Consider the following 25,245-nt stretch of genomic DNA (forward strand, 5'->3'; position numbering starts at 1 on the left):
TTTATAAGATTTCCACAATCCATAATTTATTTGATGGTGCTTCTGGATTAGAAGCCTGTGCAAGTTTTTTGATCAAATACACATACTGTAAGCTCATCGGAATCTCAGGTTAAACAAGTCCCATATTAACACAGTTATTACAATAACCATTAAAATATTGGAACATAAAAAACACAAGAGTAACCTATTGCCCTTAATTTACAACAGGTGCTAGTTAAACTTGGCCACTTCAAATGATGAACATTCCTAGCAACAACTATTATTGCCAAAATTTGTGGTTTATACAATAAGTCTATAGGACCCCTTACATATAAAATAACTAAACCTCATGTGTTTAGCATCACCATTACAAGCTCCTCAAGAGCATTCTCAACAGGTTACTATGACTTTTGCCAAACAAAAACCTTACCACCTCCAGTCCCACCAGCCAGTGTCCCACACTGGAATGGATGCTTAGCCAATCTAGTTGGAATTGTAGTAAGCAATGGGCTGCTTAAAGTAGTCGTTGCTTTTGAGTCTGTACAGATTGCATCAAGACCTCTGGCCAAATTACCAATGAAAATATACCGATCATCCCATCCCCATATTGCTCTGCATGAGAAATTTAAAAAGCAATTTAGACATTTCACATCATATTGCTAACGGCCAAAAAAGCATAAGGAAATCACTTGTGGCATCTAAGTTTATGTTGGTAATATTTGAGGCAAAAGTGGCACTGGTTTGCTACTCGCAATGAGGAATAAACAAAAATTGAACTTTAATTTACCAAATGGCAGCAATTGTATTGAGAGAGTTTGTCACTCTTCAAGAACTAAGATACATATGGCAGATCATTCCATGAGAAGAAGACATCAATCAAATAGGAGAAATTATCATGCGACTTCGCAAGTAAATAATGGAGCCAAAAAGGACTCAAACCCTCAGGAAAAATTAGAAGATTTAAGGACAAAAACCCATTACTTATCTAGATATCAAGGACAATCGTTTACAGAAAAATAGCTGCAAATTGGAAGAAGAAACATAGAATTCAGGATAAAATTATTTTGAGAATAATGTCAAAGTGAGATCTGAATGTTATAATAAAATCCATGATTTTGATTTCTGTTATATGCATAAATATAAATGCAAATATCATTTTAGAATTAGAAATATTGTTTTGAAGCAAAACTAAGAAATGTTCTAGAAAGGGACATTAAAAAAATCTAATGAGATTGTCATCAGCATTTTGGATTTAAGAAGGAAAAAAAATTATGTTGACCATTCATGAACTCTGTCAGAGCAATGTTAAATACATAGCCTTAGTTAAAATTGTGAAAATTTCAAGTTCAATCAAAAATATTTTGGTCGGGGCTACTACATATTACAGAATAAAATATCCCTAAGAATTTATTTTACAATTGCTGAGGTGAACTATTATTAATATCTACGATGAGATAAATAATCTCAGCTTGATGTTTTAATCGCCAGCCTTGGATTGGGCCCTGCATCATTTACTTAGTCCTTCAGCCATCTGATCTTATTTATTCTTATGGCCCTTCATTAATAAATCATTCAAAGAACATCATTTAGTGACCAATGGACAAAAGAAATTGTTTACCGCCTACAATAAAGGCAGTTAAATGCATGCTATTGTATGAAAGATATAACAGATGCAAGTAAATGCAAGACAATATCAGAGAACCGCTATGTATTCCATTAATATCAATCAGAGTTTACATCAACAACAATGTTACCAATCAGAATGACAATGATAATGATGATGCTCTCTTCCATCCAAGGGAATGTACATATAACCTCTAAGGGGGTGCGATGTGAAGCATCGTGACCACAACTACCTACCCCTCAGTCACACTTACTACCAAGAACATGATTAACACTAACAACATTTTAGACAGCACATGATTTTAGCGACATCTTCCCCACAAAAAAAGAAAGTTGTCTCTTGACGACATACAAGCAAAAGAGAATGATGTTAAAACCCACAACCCACACTGCACTATACAAAAGAAAAGAAATTTGGGATGGGGGAGCTGAGAGTGCATCTTTGATGTCGTAGCAATGGATGAAGGTGGTGGAGCGGGTGATAAGCAAACCCGCAACTTGTACACCTACTGAGTTCTGAGCTGCAACCATCTTCCTCTCCATCATCACTGGCTCTAACAGTAGCTTCTCCTTGGCATCGAGCTCTGCCATAGAACTTGTCAGGCGTGACTCCAACATCTCCTTATTTGCCCTGGCATCCTCCCGTTGAGCCGAAAAGTCTCTCTGCTTGTACGGTTGCCCTCTCTACGGCCCATGCCTCCCTCTCTCGAGCCACATCTCCCTTGACCGTCCCTAACTTTGATGCTAATTCTATCTATATTTTCTTGTGTGTGGATGAGATATGCTCAGAGCAGTGTAATTAGTAAACCTTTCCTTGAAGGCCTACTCAATCTCCCTGAGTAACTCACCCATCCAAGTCTCGCTTGGTTTCTCCTCAAGTGCCTAGTCCTCCATCGTGGTGAGGGATCATCTTACCTACCCCAACCTCCTCCACCAGAGACGACAAAGTCTCTCTCTCTCTGCATGGCTGTCCTCTTTGCACATATGGTTGCCCTCTCTACAACCCATGCTTCGCTCTCTCGAGCCATGTCTCCCTTTACTGTCCTTAACTCCATCACCAATTCTATTTGGGTTGTCTCACGTGTGGACAAGATATGTTTGGCACGACATAAAGAGTAGTAGCCTTCCCTAAAGGCCTACTCAATCTCCCTAAGTAACTCACCCATCCAAGTCTCCACTGGTTTCTTCATGAGTATCCATTCCTCCATCATGGCAAGGGACTCTGTGGTAGGCCATCCTCTAGACCCCGCTGCACTCTACTCTCATAAATGCCAAGTTATTCTCCAACTCCTCTATCACATCCTCCTAGGTTTGTGACTGAGTCGAGGCTCTCGTTCTCTTGGCTCCTGCGAGGTCACTCTCTCTAGACCCTCTCCTACTAGACTCATGTGCAAGACCCTACTCCACACTCCATCTCACTGGCATCTCCTCAGTGGGCTTCATAGCTAACTCCAATAGTGTGTCGAGCTCTAGAGTGGGCTCAATGTCTATTTGCTCTAACTCCGTGGGCATAAGTGGCACAGGTCTCACTGGTGAACTCTCATCATTCAAGTCAACTATCTCTTGAGGGGTTGGTGGGTGGTGTTGTGGAGAGGTGAGGGTGTCCTTAATTGGAATCATCAATGTCATATTATACTGGCTTAACCATGAGTTTACTTGTGCTACCTCCTCCTTTGGCATCTCGCCACCCTCTACGAACTCCACCTCCCTACATAGCTCTCTCTCCTCCATCTCTTCTTGTCCATGCTCTTCTCCCTATGGCTCAACACCAAGTAACTCCATCTGTCTACTCTTGTCATCCTCTAGCAATAGAGCCAACTCCACTAAAGGTGGTAGTGCCACTAAATACACTCTGCGGTGCGAACGGAAACAAACTCTTTGGAAGAGGTTGAAACTATTTGACATGGATGATTAGAGGCCTCCTTTCACTGCATTTTGTACATCTTTTGATATCATGTTGCTACTTGAAATCATCTTTATGATATTTTTTATATAATAGAAATCGTCCATTCGTCATTTTGAAAATTTTATTTAGTTTTCTAATGTGTAATCAGTAATTCAATATGCCATATTTTTGTTGTTCATTATTCAATGCTAAAGTATTTAGTATTTGGCATTTGCAATTTTTTTGTTTTTCTTCTTATACTATTATACATCTTTTCATAATTAGCACTTTAAGTACTATATGCACACCCCTTGTCATCCCCAAATTGAAGCCCTTCTTTCCCTTGTCCCGAAAGCTTGTCATGGTGTCCCCTCATTCCCCTTTCCTCCAGAGCTTTTGTAACATTGTAATGGGTGGTCAACGAAGATGCATGGAGTCATCCAACTGCAAGAAGTGGCGAAGAAGAACCAAGTGTGGGAGATATTGCATTATGGTGGTCTTACTTGTTTTACGAAGAGGTTGCATGGTGGAAATCTTGAAGTGACCAAAAAATTTCTAAAAAACTCGAATGGGAATACTCTAAAGTCTTTGGAAGGAGGGTTATTGTCACTAAGGACCTCATCTCCTAGGTCATGAGGATTCCTGTAGTTGGGAAGAATTCTACAGTTAAGTTTGGAGAATAAACAACTCCCTCAATGACTATGGAGCCATTGGGCATTGTTATGGCATTTGGATCTCCAAAGGCAATTTTTGTGGTTGATACCTCCGTGTATGGTCAAAGACCATTTCTTACGAGAAGAAAGTCTCTTTTGGCCTGCAAAAGCAAGGTTTCCCACTGCGAAATGGGAAAAGGGTTGATAGTTAGATGCATAGTGACGAGTTGTAAGACGTAAATCACTCATCCTTTCTTATTCGACAAGCAATCAAGGAGAAGAACAGTGTTTCTCAGGAGACTCCCAGCAACAGCGATGTTGTGGGTTTCTTTCAAAGAACAATAGTGAACCGCTACATTTGAAGATGAATTGTTCGTGTGGATGGGCTGGCACGTGGGGGAGCAAATGCCACCTATAAGGGAAACACTAGCAACCCTTTTGGTGCGGCAAAGAGAGAGATGGGGCCAAGAGGTCAATGCCAAGGAGCTGGGGTTCAGGGGATGACCAGCGACAAGATCCATATTAGTGGAGTTAGAGGATGAGGTAGCAAACAAAGTTACCCATAATGCTGCAATTTTCTCAAAGCTTGGTCTGAATGGATGGTTTGGGGACTCATGGCCAAGACTCAAAGATTAGAATAAATGGAATTTGAGAACTAAGAACCTGTTTTAAAAGGATGTGCCCAAATCTATCTAGCAAAAAGAGGATTTTCATTCTTTTTGAAAATATGTAGCATATGAATAAGAATTTATGTGACTTCTTCTGGATTTGGGAGGACATTTCCTCCGATGCTGAAGCCATGGCATCAAGCTTTTTGTTCAACTACAGAAGCTTTTGACAAAGGTTGCTCTACGGGTGAGACTCCGTAACCTCTCCTTACATTTATGGTTCAGTTCATGTCTGGGGACTGTAGGTAACACCCTAAGGAATTTTTTGATGTTGGATGAGGGCTCTTCAAATCTTTTGCATTCAACCTTGGCTAGAATTTTGGTAATAATGGATGTATCTTAAGATCTCCCTGAAGAAATGAAGATTAAAACTTTCAGCAGTTTTTGGGTGCAGCGCCTGGATTATTAGGAGGTTCCTTTTCATTGCAGGAAATGCTTTCAAACGAGAAATTTGGCTTCTAAATGTACAAAAAATAGAGTACGGAAGGAGGCATCTTGGTGGAAAAATATTTATGTTGAAGATTGTAGCTGCAGTAGAGATCTTTATCTCAGATTCTGCTAATTGAGATAATACTTGTTTACAGCTGGAGATGATATTTATGATAATATTTGAGACAATATTATATGGAGAGATGTGTGTCCTGTGAAGAGTCATGCATTTGGAAATATGAAAACATTTGTTTCTGTAAATTGAAGAGACCTTCAATTGTGATGTAGTATGTATGATAATAATCGTATTGAGTTGAAAGCATTGTACATTTTTATATCAATAAAAGAGATATTTTTCTGGTGTGTATAGGTTTTCCCTTCAAGTGGAAGGGTATTCCCAGGATAATCTCTTGCATCTTATGAGCATTTTATTTACTTTCCTTATTGAAGCTTATTATTATTTTCTGGGCAAAACATTAAAAATTTCGCCCTCTCATTATACAGTGGAGAAAAAGGTCAATAAACAGGTGAGTTACTCTTAGGCTTTGAATGGTGACGGGGTACATCAAAACCTTGAGGATCTGAAACAGGATGCACAGCTGGTATTAAAGAGTGGTAATGCTGCAAGTGAGTTAGCTTCCAAGTTAAAGGAGTGTTTTGGGACACCGGAGGGTAGAGAGAAAAACAGGTCTGTTGGGTCACGAGAGAAAGGTGGAGGTAGGTCAGTCTTGAGTGTCAACCATCACTAGCAAAGGGTGAGCAGTGTGGCTGAAACATCAATGGCTGCCCAGGGTAGCCCAATGAAATGACAGCTAGAGGCAGCGTGAGTGGAAGATGCCTGGGAAATGGTAAGGGGAAAAAAATTAACAAAAGGCTAAATTGTGTTTTTGTGCATGTTTGTGGGTTTTGGCTGAGGACCATGTTACAGAAAACTTGCTTATGGATTTCTGCTTTGATGGTTCTTGGGAAGATGGCATTCCTGAATATAGGCATCCCTGGATCAGGCCAGGCATTTCTCTGATGAATAATAAAATTCCAAACTTATTAACTAGGAAAAAACAATTAAGTTTGAATCTCTACCAACAATAGTAAAAGACCTTCCTTAACTCTATTACCATTGCCTGTTGTACACCATATGGATAGAAGCATCCTGCTATTTTCTGCTATTTGACAATATGCAAAACACACTATGTTCACAAAAAAGTCCATGGCAATAGATAAGGATGTTACAGGTCAACAAAGAGAAGACATCAATCGTAAATGCCATTTACCTGAACATTATCGAACATGTTGCACTCCCTGATATATGTTATAAGAGGATAGATGTCTTTGTTATACCATTTGATATCTTGGTCACATTGTTGCGACTTTATAAGTGTGCCTTCCAGTATATTGTCAAACTAAAGGAATTGATAAAATGCAGTGAGTCAGAACTTTATATATGGCTTTAATGTCTTTGCCATATCATTCACTCAATATAGATTGCCCAAGTTCAAGTAGTTTTACTTAGAACTCTAATCAAAAAATATGCATGAATTATCATTTCATCTGACTTGGGAACATTGGTCAGAGTGGGGAGGAGTAAGCAGGTTGGAGAACCATTCATGGCTTAGATCTAGGCACAGAGACACACACCAGAAACTCTAATGATAGTACCTATCATGCAGAAAATGAAAATGAATGAACCTTGCTTCCAAACGAAAGACTCGATAATCATGGCAACAACTAATAAAGGTATTTGAAAGATCAATTATCTGTTTAATCTTATCAATTAGATATTATAAGCATCCAATATTGTCCTATGATGATTGATTAAATTATAATGCCAAAAAGTAACAAGGGAAACAAGATTCAACATATCTATAGTTAAACTTTAAGTCATTATAGCAATTATGGTAAAAATGTAAACTAAAGAAACATACCAACCAGAAAACAAGTGACTTTAAAAAGGGAAGCAACATACAAACTCTTCACAGCTGCATTACGGACTACCCATTACATCTGCTTGCAAGAACTAACATAATTAAAATTCTCAAATTTGCAATCATATTGTGACCAAGGATTGGTTCATACCTAAAAGAAGAGATCCATCGACTCGTAGCATTGTAATGATATATCATAGATGCATTTGCTGAATCAAATCCACTCAACAATCCCACCTTGTCATCATAGCTGCAGTACACAATCCCAAGATTATGATCCAATTATAAATTAGCTTTGCTCAAATAAACTTTGGGTACAAAAATCAAGGCATCATGGATTACACATTTTAGCCAACTTAAAGCAACTATAGAATGTATAAATGATTTTATCAAATAACAAGTCTAGTCCACAGAAAGTGAGCTTTAAAGTTAAATCACAACAAACTGTACTTGCTAGCTTCTCAGATTGTTAAGATTGCTTCCTTTCACTTAAAAATAAAATATCTAATGCAAAAGGAGTGCTTGCAAATCAAGAAAATGTAAATCAACCAAGATTTCAAGTAACCGAATTCAGCAATAAGCACTCATCTTGAAACAGCCATTTTTGCTTTTTCTCTGTAATAAATGAAAAGTAGGTGGCCTTACTTTTCTAGATACAACAAAAGCTACAGTAGTCTACTACTACAAACCTTGTAGTTGCAAGCATATCTCCACTGGGAGAAAAGTAAGCTGAGTGCACTGCTCTCATATGTTGCACGGTAGCCAAGCTTTCAGTATTAGTCTTTTTCATCTTTCTCAAATCCCATATACATGCATTGCCATCAGTTGAACTGGTAGACACTATATGAGACTTCTGAGGATGAAAATCTATTGAATTTATTCTCTTTTCATGTAAACAGTATGAACTGGAAACTTCTCCAACTCTCTTATCCAGCACCTTCATTGTTCCATAACCCTCTGAGAAAAAGATGGAGGGATAGTTAGATGGTGAACAGATGGCATAAATAGAATCATCTGTCCTGTACACCATATCAAATAATTCCTTCTCAATATCCATAGCTCGAATGAACCCATCATAGCTGCTAGAAAGGACCTGAATGTAAAGAAAGTTGAAACCATATTAGCATGTCATATAGTAATTTATTTCCTAATTAGAATTTTAAATCTTCAATACAGCTCAATATAAAAGTAAATAACATATAAATAACGTCAAAAGTTGCACACCCTAAGATTTTGCTAAATTTAATTTGTGGGAATTTCTAGCCATGGAACACATACAAAGATATTTTAGTGATTATTTATTGTCGCTCCGAAGTAAGGTTTTACCTAGCAAAGTATTATGACAGTAAATCTAGTGACTTAACTCATTATTTAATACAAAACTAATAGAAATCGTAGGCAAAACAAATCTATCTGCTCTGATGAATGAAAATATTAGAAAGCAAATGGATATCATATCAACCCCAACTATCAGATCATCCTTCCATTAAGCAAATTTCGCTGTATTCAAAAGAAAATCAAGTCAGAAAAGGCACAGTAAAAATATCAAACCATCAAGCAGCGACTCTATATAAGCAGCAAAACCACACCCAATAGTACAAATCCAGACCTTGTATATAAATTAAGACACATCCATGCCAACAATAGGAACAACCATTGCACAATACTCTACAAATCTGAAACTTACTAGAATTAATATACCTATGCATTAATAGTTATAATGCTTTAGAAGAATGCCATGTGCTATAATTTATCTGATACAGAGTTCAAAATGTATTAGTACAGCCCAAGACACATTGATATATATAAACAAAAAAAATTATTGAATGATTAGAATAGCTCAGAAGGTATCCAGGATAAATTGATTTTGGAGTTCTGGAGGGAGCAAGGAAAGAGGATTTTACAAATGTTTGCAATTCGTCTGTAATTTAAGCACTACCAATATGGCAATTATCTCCTTGAGCAGATAAACTTGACTATGTACACAAGGCTATGGGAAGATAGCTATCATAGAATGCTCAAAAATAATCATTAAACAAATGCTATGTGCTCTTCTTTTTGCATTAGCATTTTCTTTTAGTGGCTAGAAAGAGCCAGATGGCATGATTAGCGAAAGTTGGCCCAGGAAGATGGTCATTTTCATAGAATACTTAAAGTTAATTATTGATCAAATGGCATATGCTATTATTTTTGCATTAGTATTTTCTTTAGTGATTAAAATGGACCAGATTAGATGGGATGATTTAGAAAAATATTTCCGTGCAATTCACCCAATTCTTGCACCCAACTCCATCATAGGGCATATCATATGTTATAACATACTTCCTTAGAGCACAATGTGGTGCTCCTCACATGATAAACCAACCAAAATGTGCAGAAAATACAAATACCAAGTGCCTATCAAGGATTTAAAATGGTCTTTTAAATAGCAATACCAACACCCCATCTCAAAAACAGCTGGACAGCCTAATGAGGAGGCTTGACAATATAATCATCAACTCTAAAGCGTAGCAATAGGGAGGCCAAAATTTCTGTAATGTGAATACTTTTTTTATATCATATTTTTGACAATCAATATACAGGGCACCCACCCACCTACAATCAGAAACTGTCAAAGCCAAAACACACAGAACCACCAACTCAATGTAACAGAAGACAGTACACCTTTCCCTTCTTGCTTCATGTTCTTGCCACCAAATGATCTTTTACATAGCAAGTACAAGGATTTGAAATGGTCTTTTACATAGCACCGCTCCATCTCAAATGACAAAAACAGCTTGACAATAGAGTCATCAACTCTAAAGCTTGGCAGCAGAAGGGCCAAAAGTTCATGTAATCTGATTTATTTTTCTTAATATAGTATTTTTGACAATCAATATAGAGAGCTGTTGGAAATATAAGAGGAATAACTGAGAGGGGAGGGGTGAATCAGTTACTACTAAAATAAATTCCAGATCCCTTAGATGTCAATTATAAAATTCAAACTGATAAAACTAATTACTGTTGATACTCGGTAAACATACAGAAATTGTTGTAACTCGGTAAACGCAAAGTGTGAATTACTTTAGCAGGTCTTAAGATGTTATAAGTAATTACTTGCAAGCATGAAAAAAATAACATGAACACATGAGACACCAGGATTTAACGTGGAAACCCAATTTGGGAAAAACCACCAATGTAACTAGTTACTATTTTTCACTCTTCTAAAGTGAGCCCTATTAGGAGCCAACCTTGTTAAAGGTTACAAAACACACTGTTAGGTGTGACCCTGTTAGAGGATTTAATCACCCTGTTAGGAGTGGCCTTGCAAAAGGTCTTGAAACAATTCAATGGAATTGCCACCTTGTTAGAGGATTTACAAATGGCTATTAAACCAACTCTCTTAAGAGATTTTAGATCACTGCTACAATGGTTAGAAAGTAACAATGAAATGACATAATTGTGATGCAACTGAATTGCTGATTACAGATCTCAATTCTGGTTCATACTTGATCCTTCCTGATCGAATAATACTTTTCTACTCCACAAGGATACCTGCTTATCCTTCAAGTTTGCTTCCTCTCTTCTTATCTCTTTCAACTCATTCAACTTGCATCCATCACACACATTTAAATCACAATTTGACCTTTTACTTATACTTTCCAAATTGTCAAATCGGCTCAAATACAAATTAGAATAACCAATATCCATCACCCCAATCAGCTAGAATCAATAGGTAAAATAATTAAGCTTTATATGCCAAAACAAGAAAATTCTTTAGTAGCCGACCTAGCTCGGTAGAAACTGATTCTGAAGCGATTTCCTATGTTAACCAACAAATGCTCAAGTAACACTGCAAACTTACAAAATTCCTTTGGTAACCGAGTGAACTCGGCTAACACTGACTCTGTTCAACTTTCCCTTTGTTAACCGAGTGAGCTCGGTTAACACTTTTTTCTGCATAACTTCCTTCGACACCCGAGTGAGCTCAGTAGATACTGCCTTCTGCACAGAGTAAACTCAAGAATGCTTGGTAGACTAGGAAAACTGTCTTCACTGACCAAATGAACTCAGCATGCACTGACTGTCAACTAATATGACATTTGTGTAACATCAAAGACATCACACAATTAATCAATTGTATACAACAAGAGCATCTACCTAACTACAATCAGAAACTATCAAAGCCAAAACACACAGAGCCACTATAACAGAGGTTCACCTTACAATAGAATCATCAACTCTAAAGCTTAGCAGTAAAAGGGCCAAAGGTTTATGTAATGTGATTAATTTTTCTTAATATGGTATTTTTGACAATCAATATACAGAGCACCCACCTAATTACAATCAAAAATTGTCAAAGCAAAAACACACAAAACCACTGTAATGGAAGACAGTCCACCTTACCCTTCTTTGCTTCATGATCTTGCCACCATATGGCCTATCGACTGAAACATCAAGAATTCTTCCTTGGCTTAAACACATTACAACCAAACAAAGCTTCATTCACTTCATAATCCATATTCCATATAATACAAATCAAATAATGGTTGACTCGTCACTGCAGAAAATGGAAAGCAACTCCCATTCTTTTGTAGTCAAAATAGGCAATGGCCATCCTAGTAACAACGCTTATAAGAAGTTGTTTAGAAGACAAAGAAGGAAACATTGGATGTATTCATTGAATAAAACAGGATTTTTGATCATTGTTTAATTTTTCTACCATACTTACAAATCTATATATTTACCCTTCTGGGAAGATTGATCCTGTATTTGAACCTATTAAAGCTAAGATAGGCTAACTATTGTGGAGTATTTAGGTAGCAATGGAGGACACCAAATAGCCTGAATCAGCTTTAAACAATACACACTTGAAATAGCTCTACAACACCTCATTGTCACCTAGCCTACCATGATCCTCTTTAGTAAGCAAATTCGAAGACACCCTTTTCAGTTAGAGATGAGAGAAGCTAGCCCTCTTGCACAAGAGATCATAGCCCCTTGCACCATGTCACTTGTTTCATTTTTTTTGGGTTTCTCCTTTGAACTAGATTTCTTGACACTTCCATGTGCACCTCTATATAGATAAGCCCAAACCTTGCATAGATCCTAGAGGTGTGTTTGCCAAAATCATCCAATTGATTCATTAGAAAACATCCTAGAGAGGTTGCAAACATGTTATTTAGTATTACATTCCACTATTCTACTGTAAAGATAAACACAAATAGCTTTTTTTCCTTGAAAAAAGGAACATCAAAATCACTACCTTGAGCTGAGTCTAGTATACTAACTCCATCAACTTTTTCAAGTGATTATTAACAAAGCCATACTTGGTTATACAAAAAGGTTTGTGAACTAATATGTCTTGCAATTTCTAAGAGCAACCTACATCCAACATGGCACTTTGAATGCCTTATCACTACCATGGCCATCAACAAACAATTCTATGAGATCTCCAACCTCAAACAAACTATCATGCTTCGCTAGCAACGCTTGCACATGAGGATAAGACTGAAACACTAAAAGATCCTCCTCTTGGTGGCTTGTCAATAGTCGTTCATACTCAAATCAGCAATTTGAGTAATTAATGGGATGAGCAACATAGTCATTCAACATGTGTCGTTCATGCTCAAATCAGCAATTTGAGTAATTAATGGGATGAGCAACATAGTCATTCAACATGCACCAAGATTCCAATAGCTCCAAAAAATTCACCACTTGTTTATACTTAAGAATTTGATGTGTTTATCTTGTCGATGAGAAATGTTGCAAAATAACATGCATTGAGATTCCACCACCACCTCTTGTTGAAACCATAAATATAAAAACACACAACACCAAGGCCTTCCAAAGATTCTATGAAATGGGAGATACTGATAGATGTGTGACATGCATTAAGATTCCGCCTTTGCATATTGATTCTATAGAGCTTAAAGGTATTTCATCAAGGGCTTTCAATTATTCCTTAGGACAAGAGATCATATGGGATGAGTGGTGTAGCCACATGGCATTTATTGACATTTCAAGTCCATAAACTACTTCTTTAGCACGTATTATTCATTTGTTCCCACCAAGTTTTGAGAAATCATCATCTTCATTTCGGCCAAGGACTTATAATCTAATAATTGTACCACTCAATCAAGAATTTTCAACACCAAGTGACTATTGTCCTAGTATCTCTACTTAAATAATTCAAAAAATCAAAAATTATCGAACAAAAAAAAATTATAAATATTGTAACAATCACTAAATAAGTAAAGCTTCAAATATAAAATGTTATTACACCTTCAAATAAATCTTTCGTTCCTTTGAAAAACGTAAAGGAAGAGCCTCTACAAGTTATTCAACTCACAACTGCATGGTAGTTATTGTTTATAAGTTATAACATTCTTCTTGCTCGTCTTTATATTGTTCAACAAAAAATATAATCTTCCAAAAAGCATCCTTATCTCTTTCAAACTTAATGAGATGGAAGACAAGTCTAAGTCACTAGTGTTTATCTTTACTTCAATAGACTTCATCACCTAAATAAAAGATTCATTTTAATCCTTATGAAAGAAATACAAAAAAGAATAACTCGAATCATAATAAGCCATTTTCCAACACATTCACAATTAACCAATGCAAAAGTTCCTCCCTCTTGGTGAGAAATGAATTACACACCTGTCCAAATTTGTCCCTAGAAACATCAAATTTTCCTTCTGCAAAGTGATTAGTCAAGATGTCAAATATTCTAGCTATGGAAATGTATCAGAGCTCCATTGCTTCCTTTTGAATCCTATCTCAAATTAAGCAGTATTCATTCTCTACATGCTTGGATTGTTATGAAACAATGTGTACTTTGAGAGTTTTCCTGACTATCATAACAAATGACCTTGGGACCCAAACAATTCCTACAAGTAACTTGTGAATCAAATGGCCTCACAATTAGTGATACCAATTTCCATATACTCTTATAACATTCTTCTTGCTTCTGTCTTTATATTGTTCAACAAAAAATATAATCTTCCAAAAAGCATCCTTATCTCTTACAAACTTAGATGAGATGGAAGACAAGTTTGAGTCATTAGTGCTTATCTTTACTTCAATAGACTTCATCACCTAAATAAAAGATTCATTTTAATCCTTATAAAAGAAATACAAAAAAGAATAACTCAAACCATTTTAAACCACTTTCCAACACATTCACAATTAATCAATGCAAAAATTCCTCCCTCTTGGTGAGAAATGAATTACACACTTGTCCAAATTTGTCCCTAGAAACATCAAATTTTCCTACTGCAAAGTGATTAGTCAAGATATCAAATATTCTAGCTATGGAAATGTATCGGAGCTCCATTGCTTCCTTTTGTATCCTATCTCAAATTAAGTAGTATCCATTCTCTATATGCTTGGATTTGTTATGAAACAATGTGTACTTTGAGAGTTTTCTCGACTATCATAACAAATGACCTTGGGACCCAAACAATTTCAACAGGTAACTTGTGAATCAAATGGCCTCACAATTAGTCATATCAGTTTCCATATACTCTTACCCAGTGTTACGAGACTCGAACTCGCCTCTGACTTAGAAAGTCAAGATTGGGCTCGGACTCAGCAAGGACTTGGAAAGACGAAAAACCCATGAAATTCCAAAAATTTTAAGGATTTAAGGATTTTTTCATGCATCATTTAATCAATTAACATCAAACAATAATTGAGATAAATAGAAGCTACTTAACACTCCTACACAATTTTGCATAGATCGTATAAGTATACAAGTGAATTTTTGCCTATAATAGATGAAATCCATGGAATCAAAAGTTCAAAACATATATCAAAATATCAACTGGAGTGTAGAAGACTAAGGCTCATAGTAGCCTATGCCCTCCTACAAATACGCCTAAGATAATTCATGGAAGACTCCAGAGTCATCCTCTCTCTCTGTATTCGAGGTTGAACCTCAGGGACATCCTCATCCTCATCCACACCCACATAATCATCATGATTAGACTCGGACCCATCACTCCTAGCCCCGGGGTCCTGCACTCAGTCTCCTTGCGTTGTAGCCTCTTTGACTGCCATCGCTACTGCCTCCACCTCCCAATCCAACTCCGCCTAATCAACCCACTCCACGTCTTCATCATTGAAGACAGGATGAACAATCTTTGTGTTCCACTCTGCATGTGGATCAACAATCTCTGATACAATCAATGATATATCAGTGCCTTGGATCTGCCTATGGAGAAGGCGAAGGTTGTAGTGACAAACTACAAAGACAAGATCATTCAATTTTTGCACAATGGAAATGCAAGTAAGTTTGTAGAAGCCTCCTCCGATGCTTCCTTTAGCTCCTCTCACTACTTAAGTGCAAGCTAAAAAGTTGCACAAACAATCAACAATCGAAATGGGAGAGCCAACCAATTTGCTAATTTCTCTCTCAAAACCCCAATACTCTTCTCTAACTCTTTTCTCTCTATCACAAGCATTAGCAAAGGATGGAATGACCTTTATAGGTAAAATAGATGTTATACAAAGCACAAACAATTCACTTAACCCTTTATTTTATTAATTTTTGCACTTTATGAGTCATGCTGCCAGAGAGAGTCCAAAGCTCGAGACTCTGCAAGTCAAGAGTGTCCTTGGACTTGGCAAGTCCATGCTGACTCTGCGGAGTCCAAGTCCAGAGGCCATTTGCCTCAAAAATGTGGACTCTGGCTCAAACTCGCAGAGTCTTGTAACTATGCTCTTACATCTACAGTGCTAAGTGGCACAAAAATATCATCACTAAACCCAAGCTAAAGAAACAAATTGAGCTGCCCTTCCTATCCACTACCCTACCAACACAATCAAAGTCTAAGGAGTAATTTGAGTCCTAGCCTGCCTTATCTTACATACAATTAATGAAGAGGTCGATGACTTGTTGTCGCCCATCCTTCAAGGATTTCATCACATTGAAAATTTCATATTCTTTGTCCTCGTACAACATCATTGGCTTCCTTTGAACCTTCTATCAATGCTACATATCCTTGTAACTTCGTAAAATTTATATATGTCTCATTCTTTTCATTTTCCCTATTTGTAGCATTTTTTAAATTCTATTGATGTTTTTCACAAGGTAGTGAAATCATAGCTCTACTACTGCTCTAGCAAGCCCAATTAATTATTATGGTAAAATAATGAATGTGTTATTAAACAAAGATCGTGAATGATCTATATATACAAGATACAAGAGAATGTTTCAATAACAAACAAGAGAAAGGAAATAGAAACATTCTTGTAGAGTGGAAAAAAAAGTTTCCATAACAAAGAGGAGGAGTTTATGGAAGCATTACAAAAAGAGTGACCATTAGAAAAAGACTGAACAAAGAGAAAATAGAAACTATCTAATATCATAATATTAATAATATATAAAAAATAACCAAAAAAATGATTGCAACCAAGAAACACACATAGAATTATTCAAAAGTAAAAAATATTTTCCATGTCTTACTATATTTCTTCAAAACATTACAAATGGAAGTCCATCAAACTAATACAACTTACAAGAAACACCCACAAGCAAAATTACTCATAACTAGTATTACAGAAGCCAACTTGAATGTCAATTAGTTATTTATCTTTATGGAATTCTCTCATTGGGAAGTCTAGTCTTTGTGCTTTAAGGGTTTCATTTCCAAGCCACAACTACTAAATGGAAGGTCTAACCCAATCAAAGAATCAATTTTGGTTTTTTTAATTTTCAAAAGTGTTTCTCTTTCACTCTTCACAAAACATTTTATAACTCAGGGTCTCCTTTCCCAAGGCACCATAAATACTTCAATTTAATGAAACTAGTCAATTGATTATTGTCCAATAAAGACACCTACTTGCATTATAGCAACAACAAACTTAGCATATTTCTACTCCTATGTCCTCACTCATGTGAACTTCAAATATAAACTCAAACTAAATTGAAATTGAGATAATAATGCTAGGTGTTACACTAAGTCATCCGATCATTTCATTCATCAATTTTCCCTAATTGACATGGGATGGAGACATGTGATACAAACACCTACACAACCAATCTAATGAAAAGAGCAATCCTACCTTGACTACTAACAAAGACTCAAGGTTGTGGATTAAAAAGGGGGTAATACTATGAACATCTATATTTATAATCTAAGGGTGGTTCTCAAGAATGGAAGACTACCTAGTTCATGTCATTATACACATCTAGAGAATTTGGAATTTCACCTTCCAAATTTCCCTAGAATCACAATTGCAACAAATAAGAGTTTGGGTTACATCATTCACACACACACACACACACACGCACACACATGCATTAAAACTTCCAATTATTGGGGTTAGACAATCACACATTACATTCATATAATATCTATTATATTATGCAATGGAGGAAGAAACATGCTAGGTCCACCTAAGCAATATTTTCACTAAGCCCAAAAGCAAAGTAAACACTATAGCCCTATTGGCCTCAGTGGCCAATCAATACGGACATCTACCATGGTGGCCCACTTAGTGGGCTGCTTGTACTTGCTTACCCTATTTATGCCTCGTCCCCCTAAAGCCAAGTACCATTATTGCAAAGTTGGATGGAAGTTGTAAAGGGGTCACTTGGTTCTTCTATCTAAGCCTAAAAGTGGATTGCTAACGAAGCCCTCTTGGCCCTTGAAGCCAATTATATGGTCATCTCAACCCTCTTAAATATCCCCCTATCACACCACCAATCCTTCATACAAGATGACTATGAGCAATCGCCCCAACACCTACTCACATGTCAACATCAATCAATTGAATGGGAGGTCGGGGAACCAATATTAGAAGTTCTCAAACAGCCTTCAAACAACTTGTGGTGATATAAATGGGTGCATCCCACAAACAGCATAAAATGCAATTGATGTAAAAACACAAATTGCAAACAATGCAAGATGCATCACAAAAGTCCACATGATATGTGAACAATTAAGACACACTCTGCAATCTTTTACAGGAATAAGCTTTTGACCAATACTACAATATTGGACAGTTGTGTAAACTTAAATCTGCATTTTGAAGGCTTTTTGATGGCATGTAGTTCTCCATAGCAGCTAACATATATATACATGCCTGTACAAGGTTTGAATGACTTTTTGAAAACTTTGCACCTATATTTTGTCTTGTGAAGGGTTCCAATATCCCTTTAAAACCTGTTACATACATTGACTACAAAAGATGTTCATATTATCATTGCAGTAAAAGTTACAGTCCATTCAAAACTTCTCGCCTAGGTATGAATTACTATCTATAAGAGTGCATTTTATTGCAGTTCAAACTTATTTCTTATTTTGCTTCATTTGGCAACACCAGTAATCTCCCTAAAATTATTATCCGTTTTCAAAATAGCGTTAGTGGATTCCGTTGCAAATCAATCTTACATTTTCCACCCAATTATTCAAAAAAGGGAAAAAGTGGAAATCGTCAAAATATTCTTTCTATGGCTTTGCTCTTTTGAATTATGTGTACAACAATTCTTGACATGCCCAAAATTTACTTCCCTATATCTAATTCATTATAATTAGTACTAAGGATCAACCCACTTTTCCTTTTTTAATCTGAGAAGTAAAACCATTTGATGAGATCACAATCTACTTACATTTTATACATTTGCAATACTGGTTTCATGTATGTCCATGTAATTTTCCACATGTCAATGTATGCAGAGACTTATAATTGGATTCAGAATTTGTAAACAAGATTCTCAAAATAAGAGCCATCAAATGTCGGCAATTTCAATTTCATAGTTGCATTCAACAGTAACCAGATAAGTTTTAGGCCATGGCAAAATCAAAATTAATTTTGACACTCCCAAATGATGGAGGTGATCAAAAGGTTGCCAAAACTAGCAATCAGAAGCATGCCCAAAGTATACCAATGACTCAAACCTGTCTGATTTTCATAAAATAAGTGTTACAAACTTCCAAGGTTATAACTATTGCTTGTAATTTCAACAATTGTTAATCAAAGTAACTTCTGGATCACACTGATTCACTTCCTTCACATGATTTTCCAAAAACAAGCAACCAAAATAAATATTCAACATCATTTCAAATGTCATGCTTGCCAATGTAATTTTCAAGCTGTTGTGCCATGACATTTCACACCTCGGGCACTGAGAAAATCAATATTTGCAGTAGACACAAATGCATGTATTCCTGTACATTAATCTGTTAAAATTACCCTCTTACAATCTACTATGCAAGTGTGGTCATTACCTGAGGATTGGATACAAGACATATTTCAAACTTGGCATTAGGGTCCAAACCAAGCTCGGGCGCAGCTACTCTACGAAAAGTGAACTCATGGCCAAAAATAGTCTACAGTTATCGTTAGAGTTCAACTAGTACCAATGATGTTTTCAACACATTTTCATTGTATCTGGAGCAGCATAATGACTTACTAGGGTTTATATGCCATTGTTCTCTGCTCTTCAATTTAAGAACAAAGAAAGAGGTGAAAATTTTTACAGAACTGCATCCATAGGTCAGTACCACCAGTCATAAAAATTCAAGGTCTCTGAAGAAAAATAAATCATTAATTCGATGTCTCAACTCTACTTCTACAAGTGCAGTTCAATTGTGAAAACTTACTGACAACTAACAATGGCAAAGTTCTATGATTGCATCCAGGTAGTTGTCATGGTTGTCCACTCAATAAAGTTAAAGTTACCACTATCAACACATTATTTTTAAAGTTTTTAGTATGAGGACATGGTAGCATAATATAATTTGAATGCCTTGAAAGAAAAGTTTGCTAAATGTATTACACAATTGTGGAGGGCAAGGAGAAATCATGTCAATGAAAAACAATTCCACACACTAAAAGATACTTTCAAAAAGGGGTAGAATGAATGTACTTGAGAAATTCAACACTTTTGAAAGTGATTCAATCATTTTGTATCCAAAGCAAGGAAAATTCACAATGCAGAATGTAAAGACATGAATTAAAAGGCTTAAAATATACATTGATTCCAATGGCCAACTAAAAACAATCCTTCTTCACACCACACAATGGAAAACAAGACAAACATTGAATGTAAATCTGTTGGGCTGGGCTGAATAGTTTAGATGGGCTGTCACTGGGCAAAAGGCACACGTTTAAAGCTCCAATGTACTAAAAAGAAAGGAACTAAACCTTCAAATTTACACCTCTGTTCTAGTTAAATCTTACACCTCCTTGAATGAACTAGAAAAGTATGTAGCAGACCATAAAATTAAAAATAAAATATAAAACCTTTGTTAAAGAAAAGGGCTCGACTGCAATGCCACTAATGGGAGCAGAATGAGGACAATATATATGCAGCCCATCTCCATCTTCTTCGCTGCAACCTGCATCCCACAAGCTCAAATGTCCTTCCTTATCTCCAGTCACTACAATTACCTTGTCCCTACAAGGCAAAAACTCAACACAAAAAATCCTGTTGGGGCAAGCCCTAACTATATTCTTAGACTCCAACTTAAGGTCTCCCAGGCTATAGTCAGCCCCTCCATCCTTTGATAGCTGACTATGTTTTTTGTAGTTTAAATCAGCCAAAGGCACATTATCCACAAGACTTTTTAGCAAGCCAAGGCAAAGAGAGTTAGATGCATTGCCCCCATGTTCTAGATAAGTTTCAGCAAAACCTACGGGACCATTCTTCTTTGAGGCTGGCAGTTTAGGAGCACTCAGATGAAAGCTTCTGTGTGAGGGCTTAGAAGGACTGTCCGTTTCTAATTCCTTGAGGCTTTCAGGTGAAATTCCCCTTGTGCGCAGGGATCTTCGGATAATTGTAGGCTCTGATTCTCTTTCTCGTTTTGCAATTTTAAAACCCTTGGCATCCAACCTGCAATATAACACAGATAATGATATTATGCTCAATTATACCAATATTTCCACTATTGACCAGTATATGAAATCTTAAAGTCAAGAATATATTAATGCAAATTTATTGTATAGCTTAACACTGTTTAAACCATACTTTAAGATAAATAAACACATCTTAGCCACTAAGCACTATGTTGGCCTAGAGCAATATCAATAGTTGCAAAAAAAAAAATTGCAGTCAATGTAGTGCACAACCTTAACCAAGTGAGAAATGCACTGGAGTTTAAAGAGGTTATATAATACTGCAAGCTAATCAAATAATTTATATTTCAGTGGACATATAGCAAACTTGTGCAGTAACTACCATGGGGTACTCAGAGTGTAGGTGATAGATAAGGTTCAGGTGCACTCACAAATTTGATCATGAAATTGAAACCAAAGGGCCACAAGTAAACAGAAGTATTATCTAGCTCTGCAGTAACCATGAAATACCATCTCTTAGAACATTAGAAAATATTTGAGGTGAATGGTGAGAATCTTTGATGAACTTCATGTAGATGACATACGTAACCTAAAAGATCACCTTCAATTTCACCTTACTTTGAACATGAATGTAATCAACAAATATTGAGAATTTAGTAGCAACCTCACCCGGGCCGGGCAAAAGGCAGCCCAAAACCTCACCCAATACTTCCCAAGAATATTTTTCACAAAAATTCTAAGCAAGCAAATATATCTGAAATGAGACTAATCTAATATATTACCTTTAGGTTTTACTTTTACCTATAATTGAAAACTGACAATGTTAGATAGTTTGGCATTTATTGGCGCTAACAAGTGTGGTTGACAGTTTGAACAAATGCTATAAAGAGTTCAAACACCAGCTTTCACCCAGCACGGTAATAAACACCCAAAACCTAAAATAAGATTTCCCTGGAACTTTCATTTGACAGAACATCAAATCAAGTAAATGGCATCTGACTTGGCTGTGATCTAAAAATTACCTTTTCGCTTTTTGGTTTTCTTAAATTGATTATGAACTTCACAGCTAACATACTAATGGTTGAATTAGCCACAAGGCTCCCAGAATGAACTATCAACTGCCCCAACAACAATGCAATGTCCAAAATGATGAAAAGAAAAAGCCGCAGCAATAAATTACGAACCTCAAACGTCTGGCACAAGACTTATCACAAGACTTATCAAAGCCAAGCATAAGGTACCCCAAAATCACATATAGGATTTGCTTACAAAAACTAAACGATCATCTATAAAAGTTAATGTACCTTCACCTGACCCCAAAAAGTTTCAATCGGGTAGTGAATAATGCTGAACATACGTGGTGTCACTACAGCTTCTACTGCTCACCATGAGTAGTAAGGGGTTCGGGTTTTCAAGCCATCTGCGAGTGAAAAGTCAATTTAGCTTCTGAGACCGCAGATGCAGATGCCAACAAGAGGGTCATTTTTCCATTTTTCTTAGGGTTCCGACCTTTGACCAAGCTTACAGTAATTCTATCTTGCCAATTCATACGCCACCTATGAGATTCTTTTCCCATTTGCCGCCCGTTTCGACCTTTGACCGAGCCTAAAATGATTCCGTTACTTTACAGTCAATACACCAGCTATGGGCAGTGATCCTACTATGGATATGCATTCTTAAGTATTTAGCTCCTCTCCCAATGCCATCCCCAATTCCCCTCCAGTAATATAACCGTAGCCCATGATTCCGATGGAAATTTTTAATAAAAACATTTTCTAGAACGTAACATTTCGAGTAAGTGTGGGTTAAAAACTTCAACCGTAATCAAACATCAATATTAGGTGAGTTTTATAGTTCTTTATACCTAATTACAGACGAGTGTGAGAAACTTACTTTGGCTTTTTGGCGGCTGAGCGGAGGTCCTGAGCTGTGTGGTAGACGCCCAAGGCTGCTAACATTTTCTGGTTGCGCTCAATATTCTCTTGTCTTTTGCGCTCATATTCTGTCATTTGCTCCATTTTTCGGCAGCTTTCTAACAGCAACTCCGTAGAACAGAATATAAGAACTGTGTATACTTGTTTTTATGTATCGCGATTTTTAAGTTCGGGATAAATGAGACCTGCAGGGAAAAGAAAGAAAATGTGGCGGGAAAACTTGACGGATGTCATAGTGCCGGGTAGACAATATCCGGGTAAATCTTAACGATTAAAATAAATTTAAACTTGGGTTTAGGGGTTTTCTGGAAAGATCGTTTGCAAAGCAGCCCTTTCCTTTTCTTTATAATATTAATTCATCTAGGCCTTTCGAACTATAAGGCAACAAGTGATTAAATTATATAATTTCATTCAATTAAAAAATCAATAGGATAGTGGAGTTGCAATTTTTCTAATAAAATAGATTTTTAAAAGTAGTATTAAAAAAAAATCGATTGACTTAAAAATATTATATGAGTCCTATTTGTGGCAGAAAGTGATGCGGTGGACTAAAGGAAATCTTATATGCAAAATTTGTATCCTTTATATTACTAGCAAAATATTACTAGCAATCGCACTAGGAAGACATATTGAAGGTGAGTTAAATATGATAGTTGTATAAATAAATTTAACCAATCTTCCTATTACAAAGATAATCATGCTTTATATCTTAGATAATCATACTTCATTATTATAAATCTCAATCTTAACCATAATCCTAATTCTAAATTACACTATAATTTAATTATAAACGCAACCACAACCGTAACCTATTGTGTTGATTATATCCTCAACGTTATTGTTGTCATTTTAAGTCACTGGATCTGATTGATCGTGTCTAATCATGTTTCGTATTTTTCACCCAAGAATAACTATTTTAAATTTCACGCATTGATTTCTAAAGGGAAAAAAAAAATCTCTAAAATTTAGAGCAAAACACCTTCCAAGTTTCGTGTTAGTCACCCAAGGATAACTTTTTTTAAATTTCACACATTAATTTCTAAAAGAAATAAAAAATCTCTAAAATTTATTTTCTATTTTAATTGAAATCTAACATTTATTGTTTATTTTTATTAAAATCTAACATTGATATTGTTGGTGTTTTAAAACTATTGGACAACAAAATGCTCAATACCAAAATGATAATACTCATAGAACCTAAGGATGAGCCAATTGCTATTAACAATTACATGTGCAAACCGTTTGGACCCAACTTCAACAAAACCAATGATGGTTTTCTACTCTTCAGGCTCTGCAAAACCAGGGTGGGTATACCTAGGGAATGATTCAAACTGAATGCTATTGTATGAGAATTATATTAGTTTCATTATAATTCTCATCTTCTATCTTCAGACACATGCATGACTTTGACATTTTAAATAAAATACATCTCATATAGCAGGTTTGGTCACAATTCTTCCATAGATTTGCAAGTATTCCCAGCAATAGTGGCTAACTAAGGCTGAAACATTCCATGCAAACAAGTGTTGACCACCTTTGAAAATCTTCAAGAAAAGTAAAATAAAGCTGATTGTGATTTTAGATTTGGTGCTTATTCATGATATACCTATCTGCAAACTGAATTAATTTGATAAGTGCCTATTCCATTGGGATTCAAAGTCTACTGCAATTTATAGATCTAATTTGTTGCATTACAACAGACATTATCAGCTATTCTTATTAGAATTCATTCTTACTGGCATCCTTTCTATTACCACAGCAATCCCATCAAATTCATCAAAGCCTTTACTTAATTCATTGAATTAATTGCAGTAATGAATTGACATACAACCTAAATGAATTGCATTCAATTGAACGAGCTTTACTCACACAATCTCAAAATAACCAGGTAACAGCGAAGGAGACAAAATTCAACAAGAATTGATATGGGGACAGCTCAAATTGTATTAATTTTCCTTGAAAATTGTATAAAATTGTAGTAAACTCAGAATGACTCTAGAAAGAAACACAAGGATCACCCAGCATTAATGTATTCTCAGAAAATTTGCAGAGAAGATACATTATAAAGTTTGCTCCAAGACTGGACCGAAAACATCCTAAGTATAAAACTCAAATGCATTAAAAATTGGACCCTTCTCTAGCCCTGGAATCTCACATATATAATGTGAGATGCAACAAGCTTCAGGCGTACAAAATTGATAGGTGTCCTTTTACAAAAGATATTTACATTTTGCTGTCACAAAAGGACAAAATTGTATGTAACAAAAAAAATTGTACATCATTACATTCTTTTGGTAGGCCCTTTTTATGTTACATCTCTTGGAACAATAAAAAATTCTATGATTTGATTCTCTTATCATTCTG

General features: G+C 36.0%; 1 protein-coding gene across 1 annotated transcript; it reads right to left on the bottom strand.

The window, feature by feature from the left end:
* On the bottom strand, positions 1 to 23,158 carry DRS1 (DROUGHT SENSITIVE 1). The gene is made up of 5 exons (XM_089798923.1): positions 22,841 to 23,158; positions 20,396 to 20,984; positions 7,849 to 8,252; positions 7,311 to 7,409; positions 1 to 591 (listed from the first exon to the last, which is right to left on the bottom strand). Exons 1-5 carry the CDS (start codon positions 22,963 to 22,965, stop codon positions 381 to 383), a joined length of 1,428 nt encoding a protein of 475 aa, XP_089655049.1. The 5' UTR covers positions 22,966 to 23,158; the 3' UTR covers positions 1 to 380.
* Between the last annotated feature and the right edge of the window lie 2,087 nt (positions 23,159 to 25,245).

The sequence above is a fragment of the Cupressus sempervirens genome, chromosome 9 (assembly GCF_028749045.1).
Source record: "Cupressus sempervirens isolate cs-2001-9-10 chromosome 9, ASM2874904v1, whole genome shotgun sequence".
Classification (NCBI taxonomy): Eukaryota; Viridiplantae; Streptophyta; class Pinopsida; order Cupressales; family Cupressaceae; genus Cupressus; species Cupressus sempervirens.